The 26,207-nt window shown below is 42.6% G+C and overlaps 1 protein-coding gene across 11 annotated transcripts in view; it reads left to right on the top strand.

Annotated features, from left to right (window-relative positions):
• LOC134212682 (AF4/FMR2 family member lilli) overlaps positions 1–26,207 on the top strand; it is a 319,987-nt gene that overhangs the window by 126,134 nt on the left and 167,646 nt on the right. For all 11 annotated transcript variants that reach the window (XM_062690748.1, XM_062690747.1, XM_062690745.1 and 8 more), the window contains one exon: positions 15,392–15,515. In XM_062690748.1, coding sequence (XP_062546732.1) covers positions 15,392–15,515 — 124 coding nt within the window. The remainder of the gene's footprint in view (positions 1–15,391; positions 15,516–26,207) is intronic.

The raw sequence follows: 26,207 nt of genomic DNA, 5'->3' as shown, positions 1-26,207 counted from the left end.
AACAAGGCTTTTTCCCCTGTCGAATGCAACTTGTTGCGAGAAAATCGGTTAAGAATTACTATATGAAAAATTGGCTAATGTTTTTCGGTTTTCGTGTGCACACACACACACACACATACACACGGACAGACAGACATTTGTTCAGTTCGACGAGCTGAGTCGATTGGTATATAACATCATGGGTCTCCGAGACTTCTATAAAAAGTTCGATTTTTGAGTGAAATGATAGCCTTTCGGTACAACTTTGTTGTACGAGAAAGGCAAAACATGAGTATCACTAGTGTCCAATCTACGAATTATACCGTAACAATGCGCATGCTAATGTAGATGCTGATATTGCTATAGTTGAAGAGTTTACGCTTCATACGCAACAATCAGATTCAATAGCATATCGACTTTAAGGGAATAATTCGCTTAATCTGCTTCCTATTCACTATGAAGATTCCGTTCAACAATCCGTCACTATTGTAGAAGCGTGACTCGATTAAAGTGTTTACGTTAGAATCCACCAGAAATTTAACGTCCTCGGTTTTGGGTTTGTTGTTGTTGACCATAGTTTTGCTTAGAGTCCCTTACTGGCACTTGGACGATGGTCAGCCGATCCTTACACTCCTAACATAGAGAATTGACGCTCCAAAGTAGGAGAAAAGAAACCCCAAGTCTGCCTTGCCAGCATACATGATTTTGTGTGCAGGAAGCTAAGTAACAACGGTACAAATAATAAGTAACAACGATACGCAATGCTCATCATTAGGACTATGACTGTGTGCAATTTGGATTACCTATTCGTCTTTCTTGGGAAACAGAATGAGGACAATCCATGTGGTACTTTCCTAGTGAGGAATCATCTGCCAAGATAACCTCAAATATTATGACACTCATAAGTCTATCACCTATCCAAAGTAATTTATAGAAATTCAAAGTCTTGCAAAAAAGCCTCTGTAAACATCCTATGTTTTAAATAATAGTAGTGCAGTCAGCGTTCCGCTTATTGGCGATGCATTTTATATTTTATTTACATTCCAATCTATCAACCGTTAATACTCATCCTGCTGTTACGGTTTCCAAAGCTACACATCCTACATCCAAACCCAATTCAATTTTGATGCGACACTCGTTCATTAAAAACTACTCCCGAAAAGTCAATGGAAACATAAATTTTTCGATTCGCTTTCATCAGCTGAAATCGAGTTCCGGCATCACTTTATTAGATTATGTTATCAAATAGGGTGCTGCTCTACTGCTGAGCCGGTATAGATTGCTGCGCTCGCCACGCCGCCGGTAGTTCGCCAACGACATTGAAAACAACGAGCATGGTACGCTGGTCGCCGGTCATCAGTCGGGGCAGCACAGTTCGAGTTCGAGGCTTTCATACATACCGCGTTCGCTCGGTGGTGTGCACCAGAGCTGGTCAGGCCCGGTCAGTAAAATGAACAACAAAACCTGAATCCCGGCAGCTTGATTGATCTCGCTTGCCTCGGCACGGTGTAGGATTTTTTGTGCTGTAATCCCTCGTGAATTACTCCGCTAGACCTCGCTCGGTGGTGCACTATTGCCGGAACTTGTAGGTACGTGTGCGTTAGGCTGATCCGGCTGTATGTCTGTGAACAGTACGCTGTTTTTTGGTTTTGGAGACAGAAAAAAGAGTTCCTTGAGTCTATTACTAATCATTTTGAACACAAGTTAATAGATTCTGTTTTGTAACATCAGAAGGATACATCGCATAAAATACGATTTTCATGACTATGTCAGTCTAATGTACCTGTACTACATAAAGGTAGGTTAGGTACTACGCTTAAGTGCTACCGTCGACGTCGGCCGATAGTTAGGCCTACGTGTCGTCGATCCTCACCAAGTTCGAGTCGATGAATACATAGCGGAACGTTTCACGCTTGTTAGTTGGCAAACAACTGAGTTCTCAAATTGAACGGATTACGATGACCGGCGGGGCCCGGACGGATGGGTGTGGAGTGGGACATGTGAACGAACGGCATAACGTTTATGAAGCGCTAAGCAGCAAAACCGCGACTATTCTCCCTGTGTTTATGTTCCGGTTCGTGTACTTTGGTCGCCGCTTAATGCGCGATGTACATTAGGGTGGGATTCATTTTTCAAATGTTTCTAGAATAACGGAACTCCCTCAATTGACTTACTTTGCAGCCTTACAAAGTATACTTATTCGATTAGTTGACTTCATTGACTCCTTCACCAGAATGTGTTCAATTTAACCGTTGTCAAATGTTTATTTCGATGGTAGTTTCAATTTATTCGGTCTATTATTTTCTTGCTTTTTCTTCTAATTGAACGACGGGAATACACATCTGTTGATAGATTCTCAGTGAAAGTAAGTGATACACGATAGTGAAAGTAAAAGAAAGACAATTTGTAGACGCTCATAAAAATAATTATTGACTTTTAAGTCATTATTCAATTATGGAAAATAAAACTCACTCTAATGCACATTGTACCCATACAGACACGCTAAATGCTCACCCCACACTGCTCCGGGTGAGATAGAGCGTAATCGATGGTTTTTTGATTGATTTCGATGTTATGCATTGTGCCTGCCGTATAGCGTTATAGCTGCTTACATGAGATTAGGGAAAGGAACCAGCTGCGGTGACGGAGGGTGTGGGCTCTCGAATACATCACCGTTGGATTTGCGTTGTGCTGACGACGATGCTCTGTGATTATTACCTTTCCGCTTGGTTGGTTTGTTCCGAGGTGGTTTCAAATTGCTTCGATTGGTCTCGAATCGGGCGAGTTCATAATCTAAATATATAGAAATCAACTTTGAGAAGTTTTGCGATGTTCCCATTCGCTTAAGCGGAATAGTAAGCGATGGAATTGCCTAACCCTTGCAATGTTTGAACAGAGCTATTCGTCACAAAATCATTGTAAAATTTACATGTTTCAATAAAAAAATCATTTCACAACACAGACCAGTAATCTTTTTATCTGAAGCAAAATGGTTGCACCACCGTTACCCAGTGCGCCATTATGGACTTGTGAACAAACTCGCAAGAGTAAGTCAGGAAACATTTGTATGCCAGTCAGGTTGCAAGATAAAAGCCACGAAGAGTGGAAGCAGCACAGAAGAGCTTCTCCATAGGTAGACGAGGTGCTGCTCCTGTGCGAAGGTTTGTTGCCGAACGACAATAAGCAACTCCAGAATGCATTCAATATTCAAAGGGCCGAGCCACTCGCTCTTGGTGCGATGGTGGAGTCCTCTGTCGTTCTTTTTCTCTTATCGTAAATGTATACGTCCTATTATAAGGTTGATGTTTTCCTTATAACAATTGCCAATAAAGAATATTTTTGAAGCAAAATTTTTCAGAATTTCAGAATTCTAATCATATTTCAACGACAAAATTCTACTAAGTGCCTGTTTGCAAATAAGACATAATTTTACATTTGCAAAAAATTCCACTTTTGTGTGGGTCTTTTCGACGCACTTTCCCCTTACCTGAAACCAGTGTGCTGCCGTTTGCCTACACATAGATAAGGGAAGCAACTCGGGAAATCAATTATGCATAAATTTATGACCATTGCCACCAGTCGCTACAGTCTACCAACTACACCATCCAGCTCGGCGTTTTAGTTGGGTTCAAACTAGGACATCATCGACGGGAATTGGCTGATGGAATGGGGGGAGAGGAGGGGGATATAGTTGAGCGCAACATATTCCCGCCAGCAGAGGTCACCGCAAGCTGCAATTTGTCGCAGCCTACTCGAACAATGCCAATCACGAATGGTCCCCATTGAAACTATAGGAAAACTAGTTGTGGAGGGCATAGTGCACTTACTCTAATAAGGTGGCCGCGTCATACCGGGCGAAGCGGAAACCGCGGAAAACCTTCGATCGAGTTAAACTTCGCCGTAGTGTGGATGAAGTAGTTTTCCTCGTCTTATGATTTATATTTTATGCACCACTAGCTTTATGTACCCGGCCTTGCTCGGAATTGCCAGTTTGGTTTGCATTTTTTGTTACAATCGGAAAATGATAAAACCAAATAGGTAACAGGGTAATTGTGTTTACTTATTCATACTTTATCATTTGATTAAAAGAAGGCTTTTGGAAACATTGACTGATTTTGAAGAAGGGATTGTGGGTTTGAAAGGTCTTATTCCGGGCAAACGTCTATTTATAATGAAGGAAAAACATTCATCGATGGCATTTTTCGGGCAACGCATATTTTTAAAGAAGGGATCACACCCACCATTGCCTTATTCCGGGCAAATGCCTACTTTTAAAGAAGCAATCACATCCACCATTCAGAAGGAAACTCATTAATCATTGCTTTTCACTGGGCATACCATTATTCCGATGAACAACAATACCCAATCCCAATTCCAAAAGTCCTTCCAGCCTCTCTATAATAGTTTCCTTTGGGTAGGGATTACGTGTTTTACGGGTTTGGTTTAAATTGACCTATGCGATAAAAGGTATACTAAACTGTTCGTTTAATGAATATACCCTGTCTCTCATTTAGCTATGGCACTCCTACCCAGTCTGATATAGCCTTCCTTAGACAGATAATATGGGTTCCAAATTTGGTGGACATCGATAAATGGGTTCAGAAGTCATGCTGAATTGATCGATAACTAAGCAATACCCCTCTCACACACCCTCCCCCTTTTAAAATTACTTAACCACATCCACTAAAATCGCTTCCTTAGGACAGACGATACTTGATACAAATTTGGTTCAAATCGGTCATGAGGCTCAGGATTTACATTGCGTTGATCGATTGCTAAACAATACCCCTCCCCCCATACCCTCCCTCTTTTGTAAAGAGCATCCCTAATTTCCTATCGTCGTCTCCTTATGACAAAGAATTTGTGTTCCGAATTTGTTTGAAATCGGTCAAGGGGTTCAGAATTAACATTGAGTTGATCGATAACTAAGCAATACCTCCCCCCACACCCTCCACCTTTTCCAAGAAGCATGCTCAACCCCCTATCGTCGCCTCCTTATGATAAAGAATTTGTGTTCCGAATTTGTTTGAAATCGGCCAAGGAGTTCAGAATTAACATTGAGTTGATCGATAATTAAGCAATACCCCTCCACCCATACCCTCCCCTTTTCCAAAGAGCATGCTTAACCCCCTATCGTTCCCTTTTTAAGATAAGGAAGTTTCGTTCCAAATTTGGTCGAAATCGGCCAAGGGGTTCAGAATTTAAACTGCGTTGATCGATAATTAAGCAATACCCCTCCCTCCATACCCTCCCCCTTTTCCAAAGAGCATGCTCAACCCCCCTATCGTCTCCTCCTTAAGATAAAGAATTTGTGTTCCAAATTTGGTTGAAATCGGCCAAGGAGTTCAGAATTTGCACTGAGTTGATCGATAACTAAGCAATGCCCTTCTCCCCAAACCCTCCCCCTTTTCCAAAGAGTATGCTTAACCCCCTATCGTCCCCTCCTTAAGATAAAGAATTTGTGTTCCAAATTTGGTTGAAATCGGCCAAGGGGTTCAGAATTTACACTGAGTTGATCGATAACTAAACAATACCCCTCCCTCCATACCCTCCCCCTTTTCCAAAGAGCATGCTTAACCCCCTATTGTCCCCTTCTTAAGATAAAGGAAGTTTTGTGCCAAATTTGGGGGAAATCGGCCAAGGGGTTCAGAATTTAAACTGCGTTGATCGATAATGAGGCAATACCCCTCCCTCCATACCCTCCCCCTTTTCCAAAGAGCATGCTTAACCCCCCTATCGTCTCCTCCTTAAGATAAAGAATTTGTGCTCCAAATTTGGTTGAAATCGGCCAAGGAGTTCAGAATTTACACTGAGTTGATCGATAACTAAGCAATACCCCTCCCCCACACCTCCCCTTTTCCAAAGAGCATGTAACCCCTATCGTCCCCTTCTTAAGATAAGGAATTTGTGTTCCAAATTTGGTCGAAATCGGCCAAGGGGTTCAGAATTTACACTGAGTTGATCGATAACTAAGCAATACCCCTCCCCCCACACCCTCCCCCTTTTCCAAAGAGCATGCTCAACCCCCCTATCGTCCTCTCCTTAAGATAAAGAATTTGTGTTCCAAATTTGGTTGAAATCGGCCAAGAGGTTCAGAATTTACACTGAGTTGACCGATAACTAAGCAATACCCATCCCCCCACACCCTCCCCCTTTTCCAAAGAGCATAGTCAACCCCCCTATCGTCGTCTCCTTAAGATAAAGAATGTGTGTTCCAAATTTGGTTAAAATCGGTAAATGGGTTCAGAAGTTATGCTGGAACATACATACAAACATACATACAAACATACAAACATTGAGTTTTATATATATGGATTTAGTTGCGCGTCGTCTTCGTCCGAATGTTCACCATTGTTCGTTCAGAGCAAAGAAGAGGTTAATAGAGCGCGAAATGATATTATTAGGGCTAACCCGAGTAGACTATGATATGATGATTGATAAGTAAGTTAGTAAGTTCTTTAGATAATTTGTTATCAGTTATCGGTCGTAATCCGACAAAGTATAAATATTTTGAAGAATTGAAAATCATACTATGCTGTCACTTCCTACATCAAGCACTACCTCAGCATCAACACCACTAGCTCTACTTCTATCTCTACCCGCAACCATGTACTCTGTCTTGGTAATGTTATTCTATATACATAAAAATGAATTTCTGTCTGTCTGACCCTTATAGACTCAGAAACTACTGAACCGATGGGCGTGAAAATTTATATGCATAGGTTTTTGGGGCCGGGTGAGGTAATATCACTATTTTTGGCCTTAAATATAACACAATAACGATGAATTTGCTCTGAAAATATTTTCTAGAATGTTGTTTATTTCGCTTATATGGTTTTGACTCAATTTTTTTACTCCCCGATTTTGTCTACCCCGACTTTATCACTTTCAATCTAATGATTTTCAATTATCTTTCGATTATCTACTCCCTCATACTTTGAGTAGAAATGACCGATAAAGCCGATAAACAAATCATTAAAATTAAAATTTTAGTCGTTGTTTTTATTTTCGATAATAATACAGCAAACATCAATGATTTCCATGAAATAACTTGTATCGTCTGTAGTTTATTATGAATGACCTCTGAGTATCTGTGAAGGATTCTGTAAGCATTTTCGACAAGAAGTAATGGGTACCTTTCACGTATTTTGTCTTTCCAAGGCTGATTGATTATGTAATATCGTGAAATGAATTAAAAGAATGAAAATATAAAAATTTTCTATTTTGTCACATGGCCTATTTTATCACCCAAAAATTTACCAAGGGGGTGATAAAACTGGGATATTACTGTATATACATTTTTGTAGAAAACTATTGGCTTCGAAAATATCAGGAAAAATTGTTTCGATTCTATGCGTCATATTTTTGTAAAATTTAGTCCCAAAGATAGAAATATGTGCTCCGAAAATCGTCGTTGGCGACGGCGTTTGACATCATTTTGGTGCGCAGCGGCGTTTTCAGCGTCATGCCGAAAGCTATTTTAGCCGGCGGCGGCTGAATACTTTTAAGACACCATTGAAGTTTTCAAGGACAATTGTTCGGAATTTTCAAATCAAATTTATGTAGGAAGTTCTTCAAAGTTTCTGAGTGAAAAGATTCAAAATATGGATTTAAATAAGAAATTGTAACAATTTTCAATGAAAATTCTTCGGAATTTTTGCATGATTTTTTTGAAAGAAGGCATTATCTTCTCTCTTCGCCTTTTACCGTGCAGATGCGTTCATTCAAAGAAGGCAATATCTCTCCCCTTCACCTTATACCGGACAGACGCGATCATTTGAAGAAGGCATTTATTATCTTCTCTCTTCGCCACATACCCGGTAGATGCGTTTATTTATCTCCTCGATTCGCCTTATAGCGGGCAGATGCGTTTATTCAAAGAAAGCATTGTCTTCTTTCATCACAATATCCACCTCGGTAAAAGCGGCTTATCGAAGTGTATAAATCAATCGGTTCCTGTACTTCCTAACAAGAATGTTATCGATCATTTAGTAATCTGCCTTCGATCGTTTAGTAGTTTGTCAATTATGTACTCATTGCTTCCTTGCTTCCTAACACTAGCTGGTGGTCAATTCACTGTCGAAAGAGCCATTTTTCCCCTTCAGGAAAGCGTTATGACATGAAATTGTCAAAATTGGGGGACGATTGGATTTACCACACACGCAAGCCGCCATTGCTGGATACTGCACTCCAGAATAATTTAGACCGGATATCAACACACTAGTTACGTGTAAGTTAGTAGAATTCAAGCACTATTTGGAGGATAAATAATCCAAACTTAATCCAATCCAAAATGAGATACCGTTCTAAAGTTCTAAAGCAGTTTTAGTTGGGCATAAAGTAACGCCAGTCTTGAGGTTCAATGTACACTACAGTCGGAACCAGTAAAATAGCTAAGACATTTAGAACGATCCAAGATGAATGTTTCCAATGTTAGACATTATTTATTTATTTATTAATTCAGACTAAGGCCGAAGTGGCCTGTGCGGTATATAAGAGTCTTCTCCATTCGGCTCGGTCCATGGCTACACGTCGCCAACCATGCACGGAGGGTCCGCAAGTCATCTTCCACCTGATCGATCCACCTTGCCCGCTGCGCACCTCGCCTTCTTGTGCCCGTTGGATCGTTGTCGAGAACCATTTTCACCGGGTTTTTGTCCGACATTCTGGCTACGTGCCCGGCCCACCACAGTCTTCCGATTTTCGCGGTGTGAACGATGGATGGTTCTCCCAACAGCTGATGCAACTCGTGGTTCATTCGCCTCCTCCACGAACCGTCCGCCATCTGCACCCCTCCATAGATGGCACGCAGCACTTTCCTTTCGAAAACTCCGAGTGCGCGTTGGTCCTCCACGAGCATCGTCCAGGTCTCGTGTCCGTAGAGGACTACCGGTCTAATGAGCGTTTTGTAGATTGCCAGTTTGGTACGGCGGCGAACTCTATTCGATCCAAATCGTATGTACGATTTCCAGCCACTATGCGTCTCCGAATTTCTCTGCTGGTATCATTTTCGGCAGTCACCAGTGAGCCCAAGTACACAAATTCTTCTACCACCTCGATTTCGTCACTACCGATGCCAACTCGCGGTGGGTGGCTCACATTGCCTTCTCTTGAACCTCTTCCTATCATGTACTTCGTTTTCGACGTGTTGATAACTAGTTCGATCCGCTTGGCTTCCCTCTTCAGTCTGATGTAGGCTTCCTCCATCTTCTCAAAGTTACGTGCCATAATATCTATGTCGTCGGCGAAGCCAAATAGCTGGACGGACTTATTGAAAATTGTACCACTCGTGTTAATCCCTGCTCTTCGTATTACCCCTTCCAAAGCGATGTTGAATAGCAAACACGAAAGACCATCACCTTGCCGTAACCCTCTGCGGGTTTCGAAGGGACTCGAGAACGCCCCTGAAACTCGAACTACGCACATCACCCGATCCATCGTCGCTTTGATCAACCGTGTCAGTTTATCCGGAAAACCGTGTTCGTGCATTAGCTGCCATAGCTGGTCCCGATCGATTGTATCATATGCGGCTTTGAAGTCGATGAATAGATGATGTGTGGGCACGTTGTATTCGCGGCATTTCTGCAGTACTTGGCGAATGGCGAACACCTGGTCCGTGGTGGAGCGTTCGCCCATAAAACCCGCCTGGTACTGCCCCACGAACTCCCTTGCAGTTGGTGCTAGTCGACGGCATAAAATTTGAGTGAGTACCTTGTAGGCGGCGTTCAGCAATGTGATTGCGCGGTAGTTGCTACAATCCAGCTTATCGCCCTTTTTGTAGATGGGACACACGACACCTTCCATCCACTCCTGCGGCAAAACTTCCTCCTCCCAAATATTGGTAATGACCCAGTGCAGCGCTCTAGCCAGTGCCTCACCACCGTGTTTAAATAGCTCTCCTGGTAGTTGGTCAACCCCAGGGGCTTTGTTGTTCTTCAGCCGGCCAATCTCCTCCTGGATTTCCTGGAGATCCGGAGCCGGTAGAATTATATCCTGCGCGCGTTCCCCCGGGTCCATCACCATACCGCCATCTTCGTCTGCCACATCGCCATTCAGGTGCTCTTCGTAGTGCTGCCGCCACCTTTGGATCACCTCACGCTCGTTCGTAAGAAGGTTCCCGTTTATGTCCTTACACATATCAGGCTGTGGCACGTGGCCCTTACGTGAACGGTTTAACTTCTCATAGAACTTCCGTGTGTTATTAGCGCGGTACAGTTGCTCCGTCTCTTCACGGTCTCGATCTTCCTGCTGACGCTTTTTCCTCCGGAAAATCGAGTTTTGTCTGTTCCGCGCCTGTTTATATCGTGCCTCGTCCGCCCTCGTGCGGTGTTGCAGCAATCTCGCCCATGCTGCATTCTTCTCTTCTACTAACTGCTCACATTCGCCGTCATACCAGTCGTTTCTCTGATCCGGGGGCACCGTGCCAAGTGCAGCGGTTGCGGTGCTACCAATGGCGGATCGAATATCTCTCCAGCCATCTTCAAGAGACGCTGCGCCTAGCTGCTCTTCCGTTGGGAGTGCCACTTCCAGCTGCTGCGCGTATTCTTGGGCTAGTCTACCGTCTTGTAGCCGCCCAATGTTCATCGTCGAGAGTTTTGAGCGCAAGCATACTGCAACGAGGTAGTGGTCGGATTCAATATTCGCACTGCGGAAAGTGCGGACGTTCGTGATGTCGGAGAAGAATTTACCGTCGATTAGAACGTGGTCGATTTGGTTTTTCGTTTCTTGGTTAGGTGATCTCCATGTGGCCTTGTGGTCTTGTGGATATTTTTGCGGGTAAAGAAGGTGCTTCGGACTACCATTCCGCGGGAGGCTGCGAAGTTTATGCATCGTTGGCCGTTGCCATTCGATACGGTGTGCAGATTATCCGGTCCGATGACCGGTCTATACATTTCCTCCCTTCCTACCTGCGCGTTTATGTCACCGATGACGATTTTGACGTCCCGCAGTGGGCATCCATCGTATGTCTGCTCCAGCTGTGCGTAGAACGCTTCTTTCTCGTCGTCGGGTCTCCCTTAGTGTGGGCAGTGCACGTTGATGATGCTATAGTTGAAGAAACGGCCTTTAATCCTCAGCTTGCACATCCTTGCGTTGATTGGCTGCCACCCAATCACGCGTTGGCGCATCTTACCCAGCACTATGAAGCCAGTTCCCAGCTCGTTGGTGGTGCCACAGCTTTGGTAGAAGGTAGCCGCCCGATGCCCGCTTTTCCACACTTTCTGTCCTGTCCAGCAAATCTCATGCAGCGCCACGACGTCGAAGTTGCGGGGATGTAATTCATCGTAGATCATCCTGTCGCAACCTGCGAAACCTAGCGACTTGCAGTTCCATGTTCCAAGCTTCCAATCGTGATCCTTTATTCGTCGCCTAGGTCTTTGCCGATTATATCGAGTCGCATTATCTCTTATATTGTTCGTAATTATTGGTTTTCCAGGCGGCTTATTGGGCCTGCGCAAACCTCCTGTCTCGCCGGAGGGCCGTCGTGTCAGGGCTGTTTAGCGTCCCACCTAACATCAGGACTTGGGCTTGTGCGCTTTGAGCGGCACACGGTCGCTTTGGCGGAGCCTACTTGCGGATACATGCAGCTTTTTATAGAGGTTTAACAGGGCCCAATGTTAGACATGTTTCTCATTTATTTATATTTTTTCGATTTTTACTGGTAATTATTTTTCGGGTGAATGTTATATTCTAGTGAACGTCATTCGAGCTAATATTGGTTTTGGGTAAATGCCTTTCGTGTATATATTACTTTCGGGTAGGCGTGTTTCGGAAATTTGTCATTCGGGTATTTGATTTTCGGGTATTTGGTATAGAACCATTCTATTAGGTCATTAGGCCGAAATGATCGTTTGGAAGGAAGGGTCATTTGACCGAAAATGTTATTTTCTGGACACTGAACAGGTAATATGGTCAAAAAATGTCTACCCGTTCAGCTAAACAACATTCCGACCAAATGGGATTTTCAGACAAGCAAACCTTTCGAGCAAATGACCTGTTCAGCCAAAGGTTCAGTTCGACTGAACGACAGTTCCGGCAGTATGTCTATTGCGGCAAAATTATATTTTCAGCCAAATGGCTCTTACTGACAAATGAACATTTGATTGAAACGGCTTTTTCGGCCAAATTAGGATCAAACGACATTTTAGATCGTATGCTCATTTCGGTCAAATGACATTTTCGGCCTGACAGATTTCTGTCTAATGGTTAGTTCGGCCTAATGACACACTCGTTCAAACAGCATTTTTGGCAAACAGAATGATGCTCTCGGCCAAATGGCTATTTCTGCAAAATGACCATTTTTGGCTAAATGACCTATTCAGCCTTTTTTGGCCAAATGATACGTTCGAAAAAAAAAATTAAAATGTTTATGAGAAAATCTTTTTTAATTTCCGCGAGAAATTGTCCGAAATGTGCATTTGAAATCTACAGAATTTCCGCTGGAAGTTCTTAATAGTTTTCTGCGGCAAGTTTTTTTGAAATTTCAACGGGAAATTGTATGAATTTTCATTTGGGGGTATTAATCGGAAAATTCTACGGAAATTCCACTTGGTTTGGAATTTCCACGGAAAATTCGGCGGACGTCTACAAAAGTAATCGGCGTGAAAATTGTAGATCAGCTGCGTGGCAAATTTTTAACGGTGGCGTGCAGATTAAAAAATGTAGGTGTCGCCGTGATGCCAAAAACTGTCACCTCTATCCAAAGACACTGAGGCAAAAAACACAACACTCTAAAGTTGTGATGAAACGCCCATCGTATCACTTTGCGTCGTGTTGCGCAACAATAAATCAGCAATGGGTGAGCATTATATTTCACCTCTACGAACCAATCATGCAAAATCTTGAAGTATGATGCGTCGCAAGCCAGGTTACGGGATTGATCAAAAAGTGGTCACTTCCTTCAGGGAACCAGCTCACGTTGAGTGTTTACCGATAATGCTCATTTTCTGCAATTATTAAATCTCTATACTGAATGAGTTCCCACTCAAATGTATGGCGCAACATAACCGTCTTTTAAGCGAATATCTCAGCGATTATGTGCTAAGGTCCGGAAATCGACCTATCCTGATCGCTTTCAAGATTCGTTGACCCTCGGAACCTTTTACAACTTCGGGTTGGAGACAAATAAGTATGATCGCTTCCACTGGCGAGTTCGGGAAAAAGGGAGGTCTTAACCTGCTGAATAAAGTGTTTAAAGTGTTGGTGTGGGTATAGGCGATTTTTTTTTACCTTCGCGAAATCACTTCGTGATTCGCAATGGCAATGATGGCGATAGAATCTCGCGATTTGATCTGAGGATCTCCAGACTTAGCTCGTTAACTTTATTCGGGTCTACGAAAGGGACAAGAGCCGTTGGTATTATGTAAATCGCGTCGTGGTGTGTGCCACTTCCTCCACAAAACCAGCAATGTGATCAGATGGAGCAAATACACTCAGAACACATTCCTATGAACTTGTATTGCAAAATCATGAAGGTTGACACGTCGAAAGTCGTGTTTCCCGGTACCCCAGTGTTCCCATCAATATATTCGGAATCATGTCCATTTACAGAACGCAGAAAACAGAACAAAATTCCGATGTACGGCTGCGGAGAACCATGATTTTGAAAGTTTAGTTTTCCATGGATCAGGTACCCAACTAGAATGTCATATCAACATATGTTATTATGTTATACATACTAAATTTATAACAATATACTAAATTTGAAACATGGTGCAGGATGTTGTTAAAATATCTATATTTCAATCAAAAATTTCACTACTTGAAACAAAAAAAAAAAGTTACATGATAAAATACATAATGTAATAACATATTTTGTTAGAAATTTTTAACAAAATAAGATACAAAATATATTGTTTACTGTGCAGTTGGAAATTTTTACAGGTCGTGATAGGTCTCCAAATTGTGATCAACAATCAGAAATATTTGTTTTTTTCTGAAAAAGAATATTTTTCAAGAACATGTCACGTTGTTAACAAATTAGGCAACCTTTTCAAATTATATCAGCGTTGTGATATCTATGCAATTATAAGCAAATAGTGAAACAGAATCCGAACAAAGGTAGATTATTGATAACAAAGAATCGATTGGCTGTTAAGCTTAGCTCAGAAAACTAGTAAAAGAAAGATACCATCATAAAAATCGAAATCTTTTTTTTAATTTGTTTGTCATAAATCTTAGCAATGAACACACATGATCTAAAAACATATTTTAGGATTAGACAGGAAGGAAAAATTGTCTAACTGTTGATGGAAAATATATGTCTGTCTTGTAATGCTAACTTATCGTCATATTTAGATTCTATCTTATCATCTCAAACTGGTTGATAACTATCCCTTGTAGCCTTATCTCTACTCCTCACTGAGTACCACGTATAGGATAATAATAATAGTAGTAGTAGTAGTCGTAGTAGCTAGCAGCAGCAATCGTAATGGATATCAATTTTCATCGTTCGGGCCGTATCAACAGCTTTAAACCCAATCGACAATAGATAAAAGGGAAGGCAAAAAAAAAAGAATAATTTATGGGAAGAGCCGGGACGATTGGTTGCGCTTCTGCTGAGTGCTTGTTACCCTAGGGCGGGAAATCGGTGCTGCTGCTGCTGTCTGTGGGACGACCTCGAAAGAAGGTTGATTGAGTCTTTACAGAAAATTGCATATTTCTGCGTGTATGTATGTAATGTAAATACATATTACAAACAGGGAGACCGTGTTGCAAATATCTGCAGCTGACGACACAATGGCCTGTCATTAGTCGGGGTTCCACTCTTCCACAGTGCCCAACCGAATGCTAAGCAACATGGAAACTGGGTAATTTTGCAGCAATGCAATGCAACCCGTTGTTATAAAGTTGGTCAATGCATAACTTATGACCGAGTAGCAGCAGCAGTAGCAGAGGAAGGAGGACGAACACCGAAGCGATTGTGAAAGCTTGAGTCTCCCGTGGGCAATAAATTGACGAACGAGAATAACTAATAGGTTGAACCAAAGAGTTATAATTCGCAATGGGATTGTATAATATCGGACTAATTTGAAAATAGAGCTCCTAGATTGATCGTCCGGTGGGATTATATATTAAGAGTGATAAAGGATAAAATCATAGGTTATTGTTATTCTTATTACTCACATCTGAAATTTCATAAATTGCAATTAGAATTTTGAAATGATTGTTAAAAATCGATAAATGCTTCTAAAGAAGCTAAAAGTAACAACAAAAGAATCCGTTTCGAGCGTTCTCTCTTTTCTTCATCTAACTTTGCAGACTTTCTATACTCGCACAGCATTCAACTGGAGAGAGCGCATTTATTCACAAAAGAACACTTTATCCTAACGAACTCAGCTAATCATAATTCTAACTTTAAATTAAAAAGAAGATTTTTAACATTTTTTGTTTTAAATTTTCTTTTCCCTAACAGACACGATGAGCAGGATATCAGGATGGACCGCAGAGAACGCGACAAGCAAGCACGAGAACGGCAAATGCAGGCTGAACGTGACGTCGAACCAGCCCTGCCTATATTCGCCGCTCCGGTCAAAGTGGTAAGTCCAATATCCCCGTTTGGTTTAATATCTTTCGAGTGGTTCTAATTTCTAACGGCAAAAAGAAGACATTAATCTTTCAAATTCATTGCATTTTTGATAACACTAGTTTCCGGTAAAAGTTGGGGTTCCTGAGAAAAAAAATCTATGACCGCGTTATGCATCGTTTCGGGCATGATGTAACTATTTCGAACTTTTTTCCTCGTTCTATCATCTCGGGTTTATGTTACTCGTTTCACGTCTACCTTCTTGGTTTCAGAATGGTTAAACAATGTTTGACAAATTTGAATTTTATTGACTGGGTTATTAGTTGAATTATTGATTTATAGATTTATTAATAAAGTCACGTCACGTTTGACATTATTAGCGGTTTAAATTCTTATAATAGCTAATGTTCAATTCCAATATGCAATATTATGTCATTGTAATTATCATTTGGCAGCATTTATTTGTGATGGGACTAAACAAAGTATGTTTCGTTCCAAATTATGCGTCGAATTGAATTAAAAGTTAGCTTTACAAAAAATAGAAAAAATCATTGAATAAAAATGTAAGAATGCAATATCCTACCAAAAGATGAATGGGTTTAGCTTTTCCGCATTGCATTGCACTTGGATGCAAAACTTCAACTGTGACGACAACGCAACGAGTACACGGGGCAGAACGGCACAGTCAGTTCCACTAAGCAAAAGCGAAGGAAATTACCAAATGCAGGAGTTTTGTTCGTCGTCGTCGTCGTCGTCGTTCGTTCCCTGCTAACCCCATCACCAGCTCACTCCGCACTCAGTACCACCATGCGCGTCGTCGGTTCCTGTGTATTTTTTCTCCGTTCGCCTTCAAGTCACATAACAAGAACCCTCTACTACTGCGTGGAGGAAAGTAATCCACTTGTTGGATCGGATGGACTGTTAGCGAGCGGTCGGGTCGGAAGTTGCAGTTCGTCGACGGGGAAGTGAGTTGCTGCATGGGTGGATTCATGTTTCTTGCATCTTCTGATAAAGTTCTTTTTATTCCGTGCTGTACTTGGGGCCCGGGGTGGTGGCCGAACGACGAAGGGCTCGCACAACTTGGATAGATACGTGTGTGTTACTTACGATGAGTTAGTTCAAACGGAATCGACACGAAGGATATGCGGGTGACATTTTCGTTGGCGTTATCGATTGATGGGTTGCGGGGGTGCAGAGCACTGGCAGCTTGTATTCGGTCACAGGAATAGAGTGATTATAGTTGTTCGATAAAAGTTTCAAGACGGTGTGAAAAGTGGGTGGAATTGCATTCTAATTGGAAAGTTTGTTATTTTTTGAGTACGAAAAGAGAAAGGAAAAAAGTTATGAGCTTTGATGTAATATATAAACCATGTGTGTTCGAATGCCTGGCAGACAAATGGATCCCACAGATTAATTGTGTGTCAATAAATCCAATATTTACAATCAAAAGTGTATTTACCGTAGATTTTTTGTTCGATTATTTGGGTTGCGATTGGAGTCATTCCAACACAACGATGCAATCCGCTCAGGCTGTGTTACATTCAAGTGGAGTGACACTTGCTGAATACGTGCAACTTTGATTTTTAGCGATCAGACCTATGCTGCCATTTGCAACATCGGCCGTTGGATCCTGCATACATGACTGCTGTATAATCTGCATCATTCGCGCCGGAAAATGCGTTCTTTGAATATTGACGATCCATGATAGAATGAAAAATACCTTGATGGGGATCATTGGGGATCGATTGTAAATCATACAGAAACACAGTTATTGGTACACGATCTTGATCGGCACAATTATGTTTCCTCTGGCATCGCATTTTGGAGTAGATGCACATAAACTGACGTTAGTTTATAGACATTCACTTCTCCTTTCAAACAGTCTTGATTAGTGATGAACTATTAATGAGCATGAGCATGATGACCGTGCATTTCGTAGTTGCTACTCCGTGATCAACCGAACAATCGCAATTGCACAGGGAACCAATGGATGGAAGCATGGGATTTGCTCTCCAACCTCAATGTGCACAGTACGAGAGTTCTAGTATTTTAGATGGTCGATAACGGCGCTGGCCACGTCCTCACGGTCATCGGGGATGGGAAGGAATTGATGATGCAGTCACTCGCCCACTGCAAGCCGAGAACACCTCTGCACTCGCCACGAGTTCCTGCGGAATTTTTTTTATTAGAATCTGGGGGTAAGGTTCTATGGCAGAGGTTCGTCTTGGTTAACGGGTTGCCAATGAGATAGTAATGAAAGGGAGATGTATTCTAATTGGATGCCGAAACGAGCTTTTATGCTCATTTCGAATTCTAAGGCTGATGCCATACTGGGAGAGAAGAGAAGCGATTAGAAGAGTTGAGAGGGAAGCGAAGCGTCCGCGTGAAAGCTACCTCAATGAGCGATATATGGAAATCGCTTATACCTGTCATAGTGGAAGCGATGAGAAGAGGCGAGAAGCGGTAGCCAAAGAGGCGAAGCAGTTCGTAGAGTGCTTTGCCGCGCGAGATCGCAAAGGATCACTTCTGTATGTTTGTTGATTTGAGTTTACCCTCGTTCGCAGTTGTGTAAAATGGCTGTGGGTGAAAAGTATTGCGGGAGAGGAAAGCAACATTGTTTATTTTGTTAATTTGGTTAATGAAAACATTAAAATATGTATGGTTTTAGCTACATGTATATGATGTATTTCATAGTAGCGGTACTCATTAAAATTGGGAATATTCTGGTGCAGTCCATACATTTAGAAACACTTTGAAACAAAAAACACGTAATTTGCTGTTACCACAGACAAATGGATGTTGAACTTGTTATTTTTATATCGTTCTCGTATTTAGGATTAGTTTCAAGTGATAGATTTTTCACGCATCTGTAATGCGCGTTTGAACCAAATGAAATTGTTGTGTTCAATCGTTTTGATATTTGATTTTACACTGGAGTCGGTTTTTACGCGGTAGATACGTACCGTGTATCTTGAAAATCCCTTCAACTTCAACGAAAATCGGGTTTGCGCAATTTTTGCTTATGTCCGCATATTGAAACTTCGGGAACAATCCGATAGATAAGGAAATTGTTGTCTCAATTTTTTGCCGGCCATTGGTGGGAAATGGTTTCCCTTGTTTACGCCGTTTTTTCAAAAAGTTTGCCGAGACAAAACGATTTTTGTGGAAGTTGTTTTCATGATGTGCGTATCTCCCGAGAAATCAACTACAGTGTAGAGAAATGTTGTAAGAAGAACATCCATAAATTACGTAACGCTTGAAGGGGGAGGGGTGTTGTCGGCGAAGTGTGACGATCCATGCAATATTTTCAGATGTTTCATACAAAGGGGGGGGGGTCGTGTTGAAAATTTCCCGTTACGTAATTAATGGATCTTCCATAGGAGCAAACGTAAAATAGGAGTAAAACATGGCCCAAAAAGTTTTACCATAGCTACGTCGTACGTCTGTTTGTATGTGGTGATAATCTATCGCTCACATCATAAAATCGGTTTTCAATTGCGACATTCTATAAATCTCCCCAACACTCTTCTCTTTGTGCTAAATATGCTTGGAGAAGCAAAATATTTTACATCTGAGGAAATCCATGTTTTTACACTTGTATTTGTTGCGAGATCAACACTCCGAAAAACGCTTTCAGTATGTCATAGCTCGCTTTGATCGCCGCTTCACTTCGCTTTGCTTATCACCAACCTCTTCGCTTCGCTTCTCTTCGCTCCCAGTATGTCATCAGCCTAACAGTTACTTGCTAGAACTAATCAAGTTGTAGGTATAGGGATAGAAGATGGAAACGGTATGACAGCCCATTTCCAGTTCTAGCGATTGCTAGAACATGAGAAATATATGAAAGATACAAAGTTGGAGAAAATTTAACGGGCCTGGGATTGAACCCACGACCTCCTGCGTATGAGGCAGAAGCTGTAGCCATATGACCACCAAACCCGTTTCTTTGATTAGTGATGAACTATTAATATATGATGAATATCATTTCGCAGACCGATAGCAGACCGTTTCTACAGATGAAATCTGTTTCCGATGTAATTCCAACTACATCCTTCTTCAACGCTGCTGGGTCTTAAAATGTGGAAGCGCCTGAGAAAAAATCATAAAGCCTAGAAGAACCATAGAAGAATCATAAAGCCTAGAAGCCATAAAGCCTAGTGAACACGACACGGTCTGCTGTGACTGGGTGTTATGTTTATAAATCACAAGCTAGTCATCGCAATGCTTCATTTATTGGGCACAAGAGGCGCACAAGAAGTTCCAATGTTAAACCTCTACAACCCAAATTTTTGTTTTCGCTCAGAATCACTATTTTGCTATCTAAAATCGACCTAAACACGGTTTGGACATTCAAATTTTTGAATTCGCTATTTTACCAATTTCACACTTTGATTTTTTAGAATTGTGTTTTTCAAGTTTTTTATCCAGTTAAATAGTTTCTTCAATCTATTAATCTTTTTTTTATTTTTCAGCATATTTGGAGTTTGAAAATTCCGATACAATGCTGACCCATCGCAATTTTTTTTTCGTGTAACTTACTTATTTACTTATGGATCATGTAGACCTCCGGTGGTGCAAAGGGCCAACTTGAAAGATCTCCATCCTGAGCATTGTCCAGCTATCGCTTTAACCTGTTGCAAAGTTAGATTTCGGTCGACTTCTTTTATTTCTTTATTGAAGCTTCGCCGTCATGAGCTTCTGCGTCTGCCTCTGCTGCGATGTCCCGCTGGGTTCCAGTCTAATGCTCGTTTACAGATTTCTTTTCCGCCCCTACGTATAGTGTGGCCGACCCAGCCCCACTTCCGATCCCTAATTTCTGTTGCTATCGGCCTCTGGTGACAACGACGATGGAGCTCGTTGTTTGAGATCCAGTTGTGAGGCCACCAGGCCCGAATTATATACCGCAGGCATATGTTGATGAACACTTGCAGCCGTTGAGTGTTTTCCACTGATACACACCATGTTTCGCCAGCGTTTAACAGCACAGATTTCACGTTAGAGTTGAAAATTCGTATTTGCCTGTTTTTTCAGATATTTCTTAAACTCGCAAAGGCAGCCCTTGCTTTCTTGATCCGCGCGCTTATGTCGACCTTGGTAGCGCCGTCTGACGCCATTTGGCTACCAAGATATTGGAAGCTTTCAACATTCTCCACTGGTTGCCCGGCTACTATGAAACTGGAAGGGGTCACCGTGTTCACATCCAACGATTTGCTTTTGTTGACGTTGATGACTAAACCTGCCGAAGAGGAGCGCTCGGCAAGGTCGTTGAGCTTACTCTGCATGTCAGAGCGCCGGTGAGCGAGGAGTGCAACGTCATCAGCCATTTCGAAGTTGTTTAGGTGCTCCGTAGTTTAAGGCTGCCATAACAGCCCGCGGTTTGGTTCACGGTCAATCGCACCTACCAGAATCTCGTCGATTACGATGTGGAACAGCAACTGTGATAGAATACATCCTTGCCTCACATCATCTACGACCCGGATAGGGTCGGACAAGACCCCATTGTGCAGTATTTTTCACGAAAAGGGCGTCGTACTGTGCCTCGACGAGGCCGATGATTTTCTCAGGAACCCCTTTGCATCTCAGGGCGCCTCATATATTCTCGTGATTTAGACGGTGGAAAGCTTTTTCGTAGTCAATGAATACCAAGTAAAGGGACTCTTGGAATTCGTTGACCTGCTCCAAAATGATACGGAGCGTGGCAATATGGTCCACACAGAATCTTCCGGTACGGAATTCGGCCTGCTGCCGCCGGAGAGATCTTCATCGATCTTCTCCTGAATCCGGGCTAGGATAACTTTGCATAGAACTTTGAGAACGGTACACACCAACATAATGCCTCGTCAGTTACCGCATACAGTCAGGTCACCCTTTTTGGGTACCTTCACTAAGATACCTTGCATCCAGTCGACCGGGAAAGTTGCAGTGTCCCAGATATTACGAAATAAACGATGCAGTACTTGAGCGGATGTCATGGGGTCAGCTTGGAGCAACTCGGCAGATATGCGATTGACCCCTGGGGCTTTATTCGATTTCATGCTTTGGATGGCTGTTTGAATCTCTAGCAGTGATGGAGCTTCGGTATTGCCGCGTGTTATACGTCGGATCCTAGGCAGATCATGCCGAGGTGATGGTAGCCTGGCTGGCACTTGAAAAAGTTGTTCGAAGTGCTCGAACCAGCGTTTCAGCTGGTCAGTTGGGTTGGTCAATAACTGCTTATTCGCGTCTTTCACAGGCATCGTTGCATTCATCTTCGCCCCGCTTAAGCGTCGTGAGATATCGTAGAGGAGGCGAATGTCCCCGGTTGCTGCGGCTCTCTCTCCTTCGTTGGCCAGAGAGTCTGCCCACGCTCGATTGTCCCGCCGACATGAGCGTTTTACTTCCTTCTCAAGAGCCGAGTATCGTTGACGGGCTAAGACTTTGGCTCCTCTGGTTGTTGATCGCTCTATCGCGGCTTTAGCTTCTCTTCGCTCCTCTATCTTCCTCCAGGTCTCATCGGTGATCCATTGTTTGCTCTGGGAGCGCAGTTCGCCCAGATTGTTCTCGCTTGTGGCGATGAAGGCATTCTTGATGGCGGTCCATTGGTCTTCCACGCTGCCACCTTCCGGAATATTTGCAGCACGCGTCTGCAGTTCATCCACGAAGGACCGTTTCACCGTGGCATCTTGCAGTCGGCGTGTGTTGAACCGTCGTCCAACTCTCTCCTCCTGCCGACGAATCCGCACAATGCACAGGCGTATTTCGCCGATTAGGAGGGGATGATCAGACGCCATATCGGCACTACGTTAATTCCGTACATCAAGAAGGCTCCGTTTCCATTTTCGGCTGATGCAGATGTGGTCGATTTGATTTTCTGTAAAGTCGTCACGGGAGACACACGTGACCTTGTGAACAGGTCGATGAGGGAAGAGCGATCCCCGATCACCATGTCGTTATTACTACAAAATTCTGCGAATCACCCTTCGGAATTCTATCTACGACGGCATTGAGTTGACTGTAGAAGCTCTCTTTGTCTTGCAGATCGGCAGCATCGGTTGGCGCATAACATTGGATTATAGTAAGGTTTCGGACCCGCGTTTTAAATCTGGCAACGATTATCCGTTCATTTAAAGGTTCCCACTTCATAAGCGCAGAGTGTGCCTGAGCGATTAGTAGGAAGCCAACTCTGCGATGCCGGGGAGCGTGTTCACCTCGTAAACTAGAGTATAGCAGAACTTGTCCCGACGGCGTTCTGTGTTCTCCAAAGTTTGGCCAACGGACTTCACTCAGTCCCAGGATCTCAAGCTTCATGCGGCGTGCCTCATTGGCAAGTTGTGCCAATTTACCCTGCTGGGTTAGGGTTAAAACGTTCCATGTTCCTATTCGTGTCCGTTGTTTCGCGCAAAGTGTCGTCGCCGTAAAATCAGTCCGTATTATTTCATTATCGGATTCTCGAATTCTAGAAGCGTGAGTATTGGAACTTGTGAGGACCAGAGCTATGTTAGGCGCTCCTTGCCGGATGTCAACTCACCATTTCGTAGCCCATTATTCCGATTCCGATTTCCCTTTGGAAATTATACCGAGTTTCCATGGATAATTTGTCCGAATTGTCCCTCTTCTTGCGAATCATTACGGAAAACTCGTCCAAATTATTACGAGAAAATCTTCCGAATGCCGTCGTAATAATTATTTGAATTTCCACATATGAATCTTTCAAATTCTAGCGGGATTTTTTTTCCTAATTTCTGCGGAAAATTCTTTCGAATTTTTGAGAGAAATTGTTTCGATTTTTCATAGGTAATTCTCTTCAATTTCCACGAAAAAAACTTCCGATTTTCCACGGCACATTGTTCCGAATTTTCACGAAATATTGTTCCGGTTCTCATGGAAAACTTTTCAGATTTTTGTTAAAATTGAAAGATTTTTTCGTTTTTTTTTGTGCGTCTCCGGTTAGCCTTGCGAGCAAAAGCGTAGGATTGCCCATACGGAAATGGCCAGTTCGATTCTCGGTCCGTTCTAGCCACAAAAGATACATACTCATGCAATGGTGGGCATAGAAAAGCTTTCAATTACAGGGTCCGGTAATTGAACTGCAGCACAATTGAGTAAAAATAATATAATTCAAAATACGTATTGGAATATGAATACGATTTCGAGTCAAGTACGAGACACTGAAGACGGCCTTACTGTTTAGGTCGAAATACCTATCTCTCAAAGGTACAATAAAGTAGTGGAATTAAATGGAATAGTACAAACTCGTCTTATGACACGGATTGGAAATTAGTTCTAAAAAAACGTCTTCGAACTGTGGGCACGTCGTTATTTTGATACCACGAGTTGGGTCTTATGACAGGACCAGACGCCGGGTCAAAAAGTGAAGAAAAAACCAAACTAAGGGGTTTTCAAGGATCATTTTTCGAGGTAAAAAAAAAATTTCACTGTCTGGAGTATGTTGAAGGCCGCGGCTGCTCTAAAAGATCATGTTTTTTGCGCTAATCCTGAAGCACCTGCGTTCCTCGATCGTCTGTCACAAGTGGTTGAGCTCAAGGACAAAAAAGATGAACTTTGTAATAATGGACCTTGTAATAAATAAAAAAAAAGAAAAAAGAAGAAATTTACATTGATAATCGGAGCTATTTCCCGTGGAATAATAAAAAAATCCCGTCGAAAATCGGATGAATTTTTCCCGCAGATTCGGAAGAATTGTTCGTGAAAACTCGTAAAAGTTTTCGTAAAAAATCAGGAAAAATTCCACGTTGAAAAAAATTAAGATTTTTCTGCCGTACATTGGAAGATGTTTTTCGCGAATACTCGGATTTTTTTTCGGTGGTTATTTGTAAGATTTTTCCGTGGAAATTCGGAACAATTTCCTTGTAAAATTTAGTAGAATTTCCCGTGGACTTGGATTATAATTTAATGTGGAAATGCATGGTACTTTTACGGATAAGGCAAAATGAAATTGAATTAAAATAGTTTTTGGGAATTAGGGGCACTTTTCCACTAATATTCAGATAAATTTCATGTGGCAAATTAGAAGAAGAAGGGATGGGGTATCTAAAACTGACCAAAACCTGCCCACGTGGTATATGGATAGCCCCTTCGACATTTTGTGAATAAGGTTGACAGACATGCAATATATAAATAAAAGAAATATGGTTTCTTTTCTCTTATTGTTTTGATATACTTTTTATGTTTTTGTATGCCGCGCATTCAGGAGTTACAATGATTCGACGTGATGAGATTGGGACAAGAGTTTAGTTAGGTTAAAGATTTATGTTGAGTTATTAGTTAGAATTGCGCCCTTTTGATCCTCTCTCACCACTCGGTACCCATTGTTACCATCAACGGCGGTATGCAAATTTGACTGCACTCCGCGTATTTCGACAAAGTTCCGAAAACGTGCAAAAAATAGTTCAATCTGTTCATAGAACGAGCTTCCCCTCGCTGTTCCGGCTGTTCAATACTTTTTGTTATCTCCGACAGAAAAAAAAACTTTCCCGATATTGTTTTTCCTTTCTAAATCGGAAATTTATCCATCACTGCACAAACAAAAGCACCACATACTGGAAATGAAATGAAGCTCCATCGCACAAAAGTCATATTTCCCACCGTCAACAACATCGAGCGGAACACATTTTTCCCATGCATATGTTTGCTCCAATCGGGTCGGAATCTCGTGCCAGCAACAGCAAAGCCACTATCCATTCATATTACACACTCCAGTCGCCGCCGCGCCGCGCCCGGTCCGCTGCTATAGTGCAGCCCGGTTCAGCAGGGGCAAGGCAGCTGCAAACAACCAACCAACCAACCAGTCATCCAGTTCGAGCCAGCCAGCTTCCTTCTGCCGCTCGGCCAGACGGTCCCTTCCAAGCAAGCGGAGCCTCCACGATAATGGTTGCCCTAATAGAAGGACTAACGAACGCCCCAGCAGCAGCAGCAGCAGCAGCATCGGCAAGTGAGTGAGTGAACTCGAGCATATGGCTGTTTTGGCTTTGATTGTTGTGTGCCAGTGCCAAAACCGCTCGGTTAGGACGAGATGAGACGAGACAAGCAGGCAAGGTCTGAAAATCCGTTCGAGCGAAATATATATTTGTGGCTGTGTACACACAATATTATTGGATACAGGCGCAGTTTCCATACAAAGGCGATTGCGCGGAGGGGAAAGGGTTGTCAGATGGCGGCCTCTATTGTTCTCGTGGCTCGTCGGTTCCTCCGTATTGCAAGGACTCTCACAATTGTTCGTACACGGATATGGTTCACGTCACAGTCAGCTTAATATTCCTTAATAACTAGAAGACCCCCATCATGGATCGCATAATACTCTCGCAATCGCAGCTTGTGTGTATTTTTGTTTTCCAGCGATGCCGTCGTCGTCGGTTCATCCGGTGTGGTCGGCAATGAGGACCTGTCAGCAAAGCTTCTGATGGCGCAGGACAATATCTCCGGTGTCCTGATGAGATTCCCCGTTGTTTTCCGATTATTTGCTTTCCATTCATTCGTGTTCTGTTTTTACATAAGTAGAACGTCGGATTGCATGGCATGTATCGCGCGTATCCAGTGCACCACATTCAGATATCGCACTGACGAGTGACAGGACGAAGCAGCCACGGTGCGGTGCTACCACAAGTATATCGTTAGCGTGGATACGTGCGACAGCTACACAACAGTGTCAGCGAAAAACTTCGCGCCATGGTATGGCTTCGTTATCGCTGCAGCACGTGTAGCCGCC

The sequence above is a fragment of the Armigeres subalbatus genome, chromosome 2 (assembly GCF_024139115.2).
Source record: "Armigeres subalbatus isolate Guangzhou_Male chromosome 2, GZ_Asu_2, whole genome shotgun sequence".
Classification (NCBI taxonomy): domain Eukaryota; kingdom Metazoa; phylum Arthropoda; class Insecta; order Diptera; family Culicidae; genus Armigeres; species Armigeres subalbatus.
This window is presented reverse-complemented; position numbering and strand designations above follow the sequence as displayed.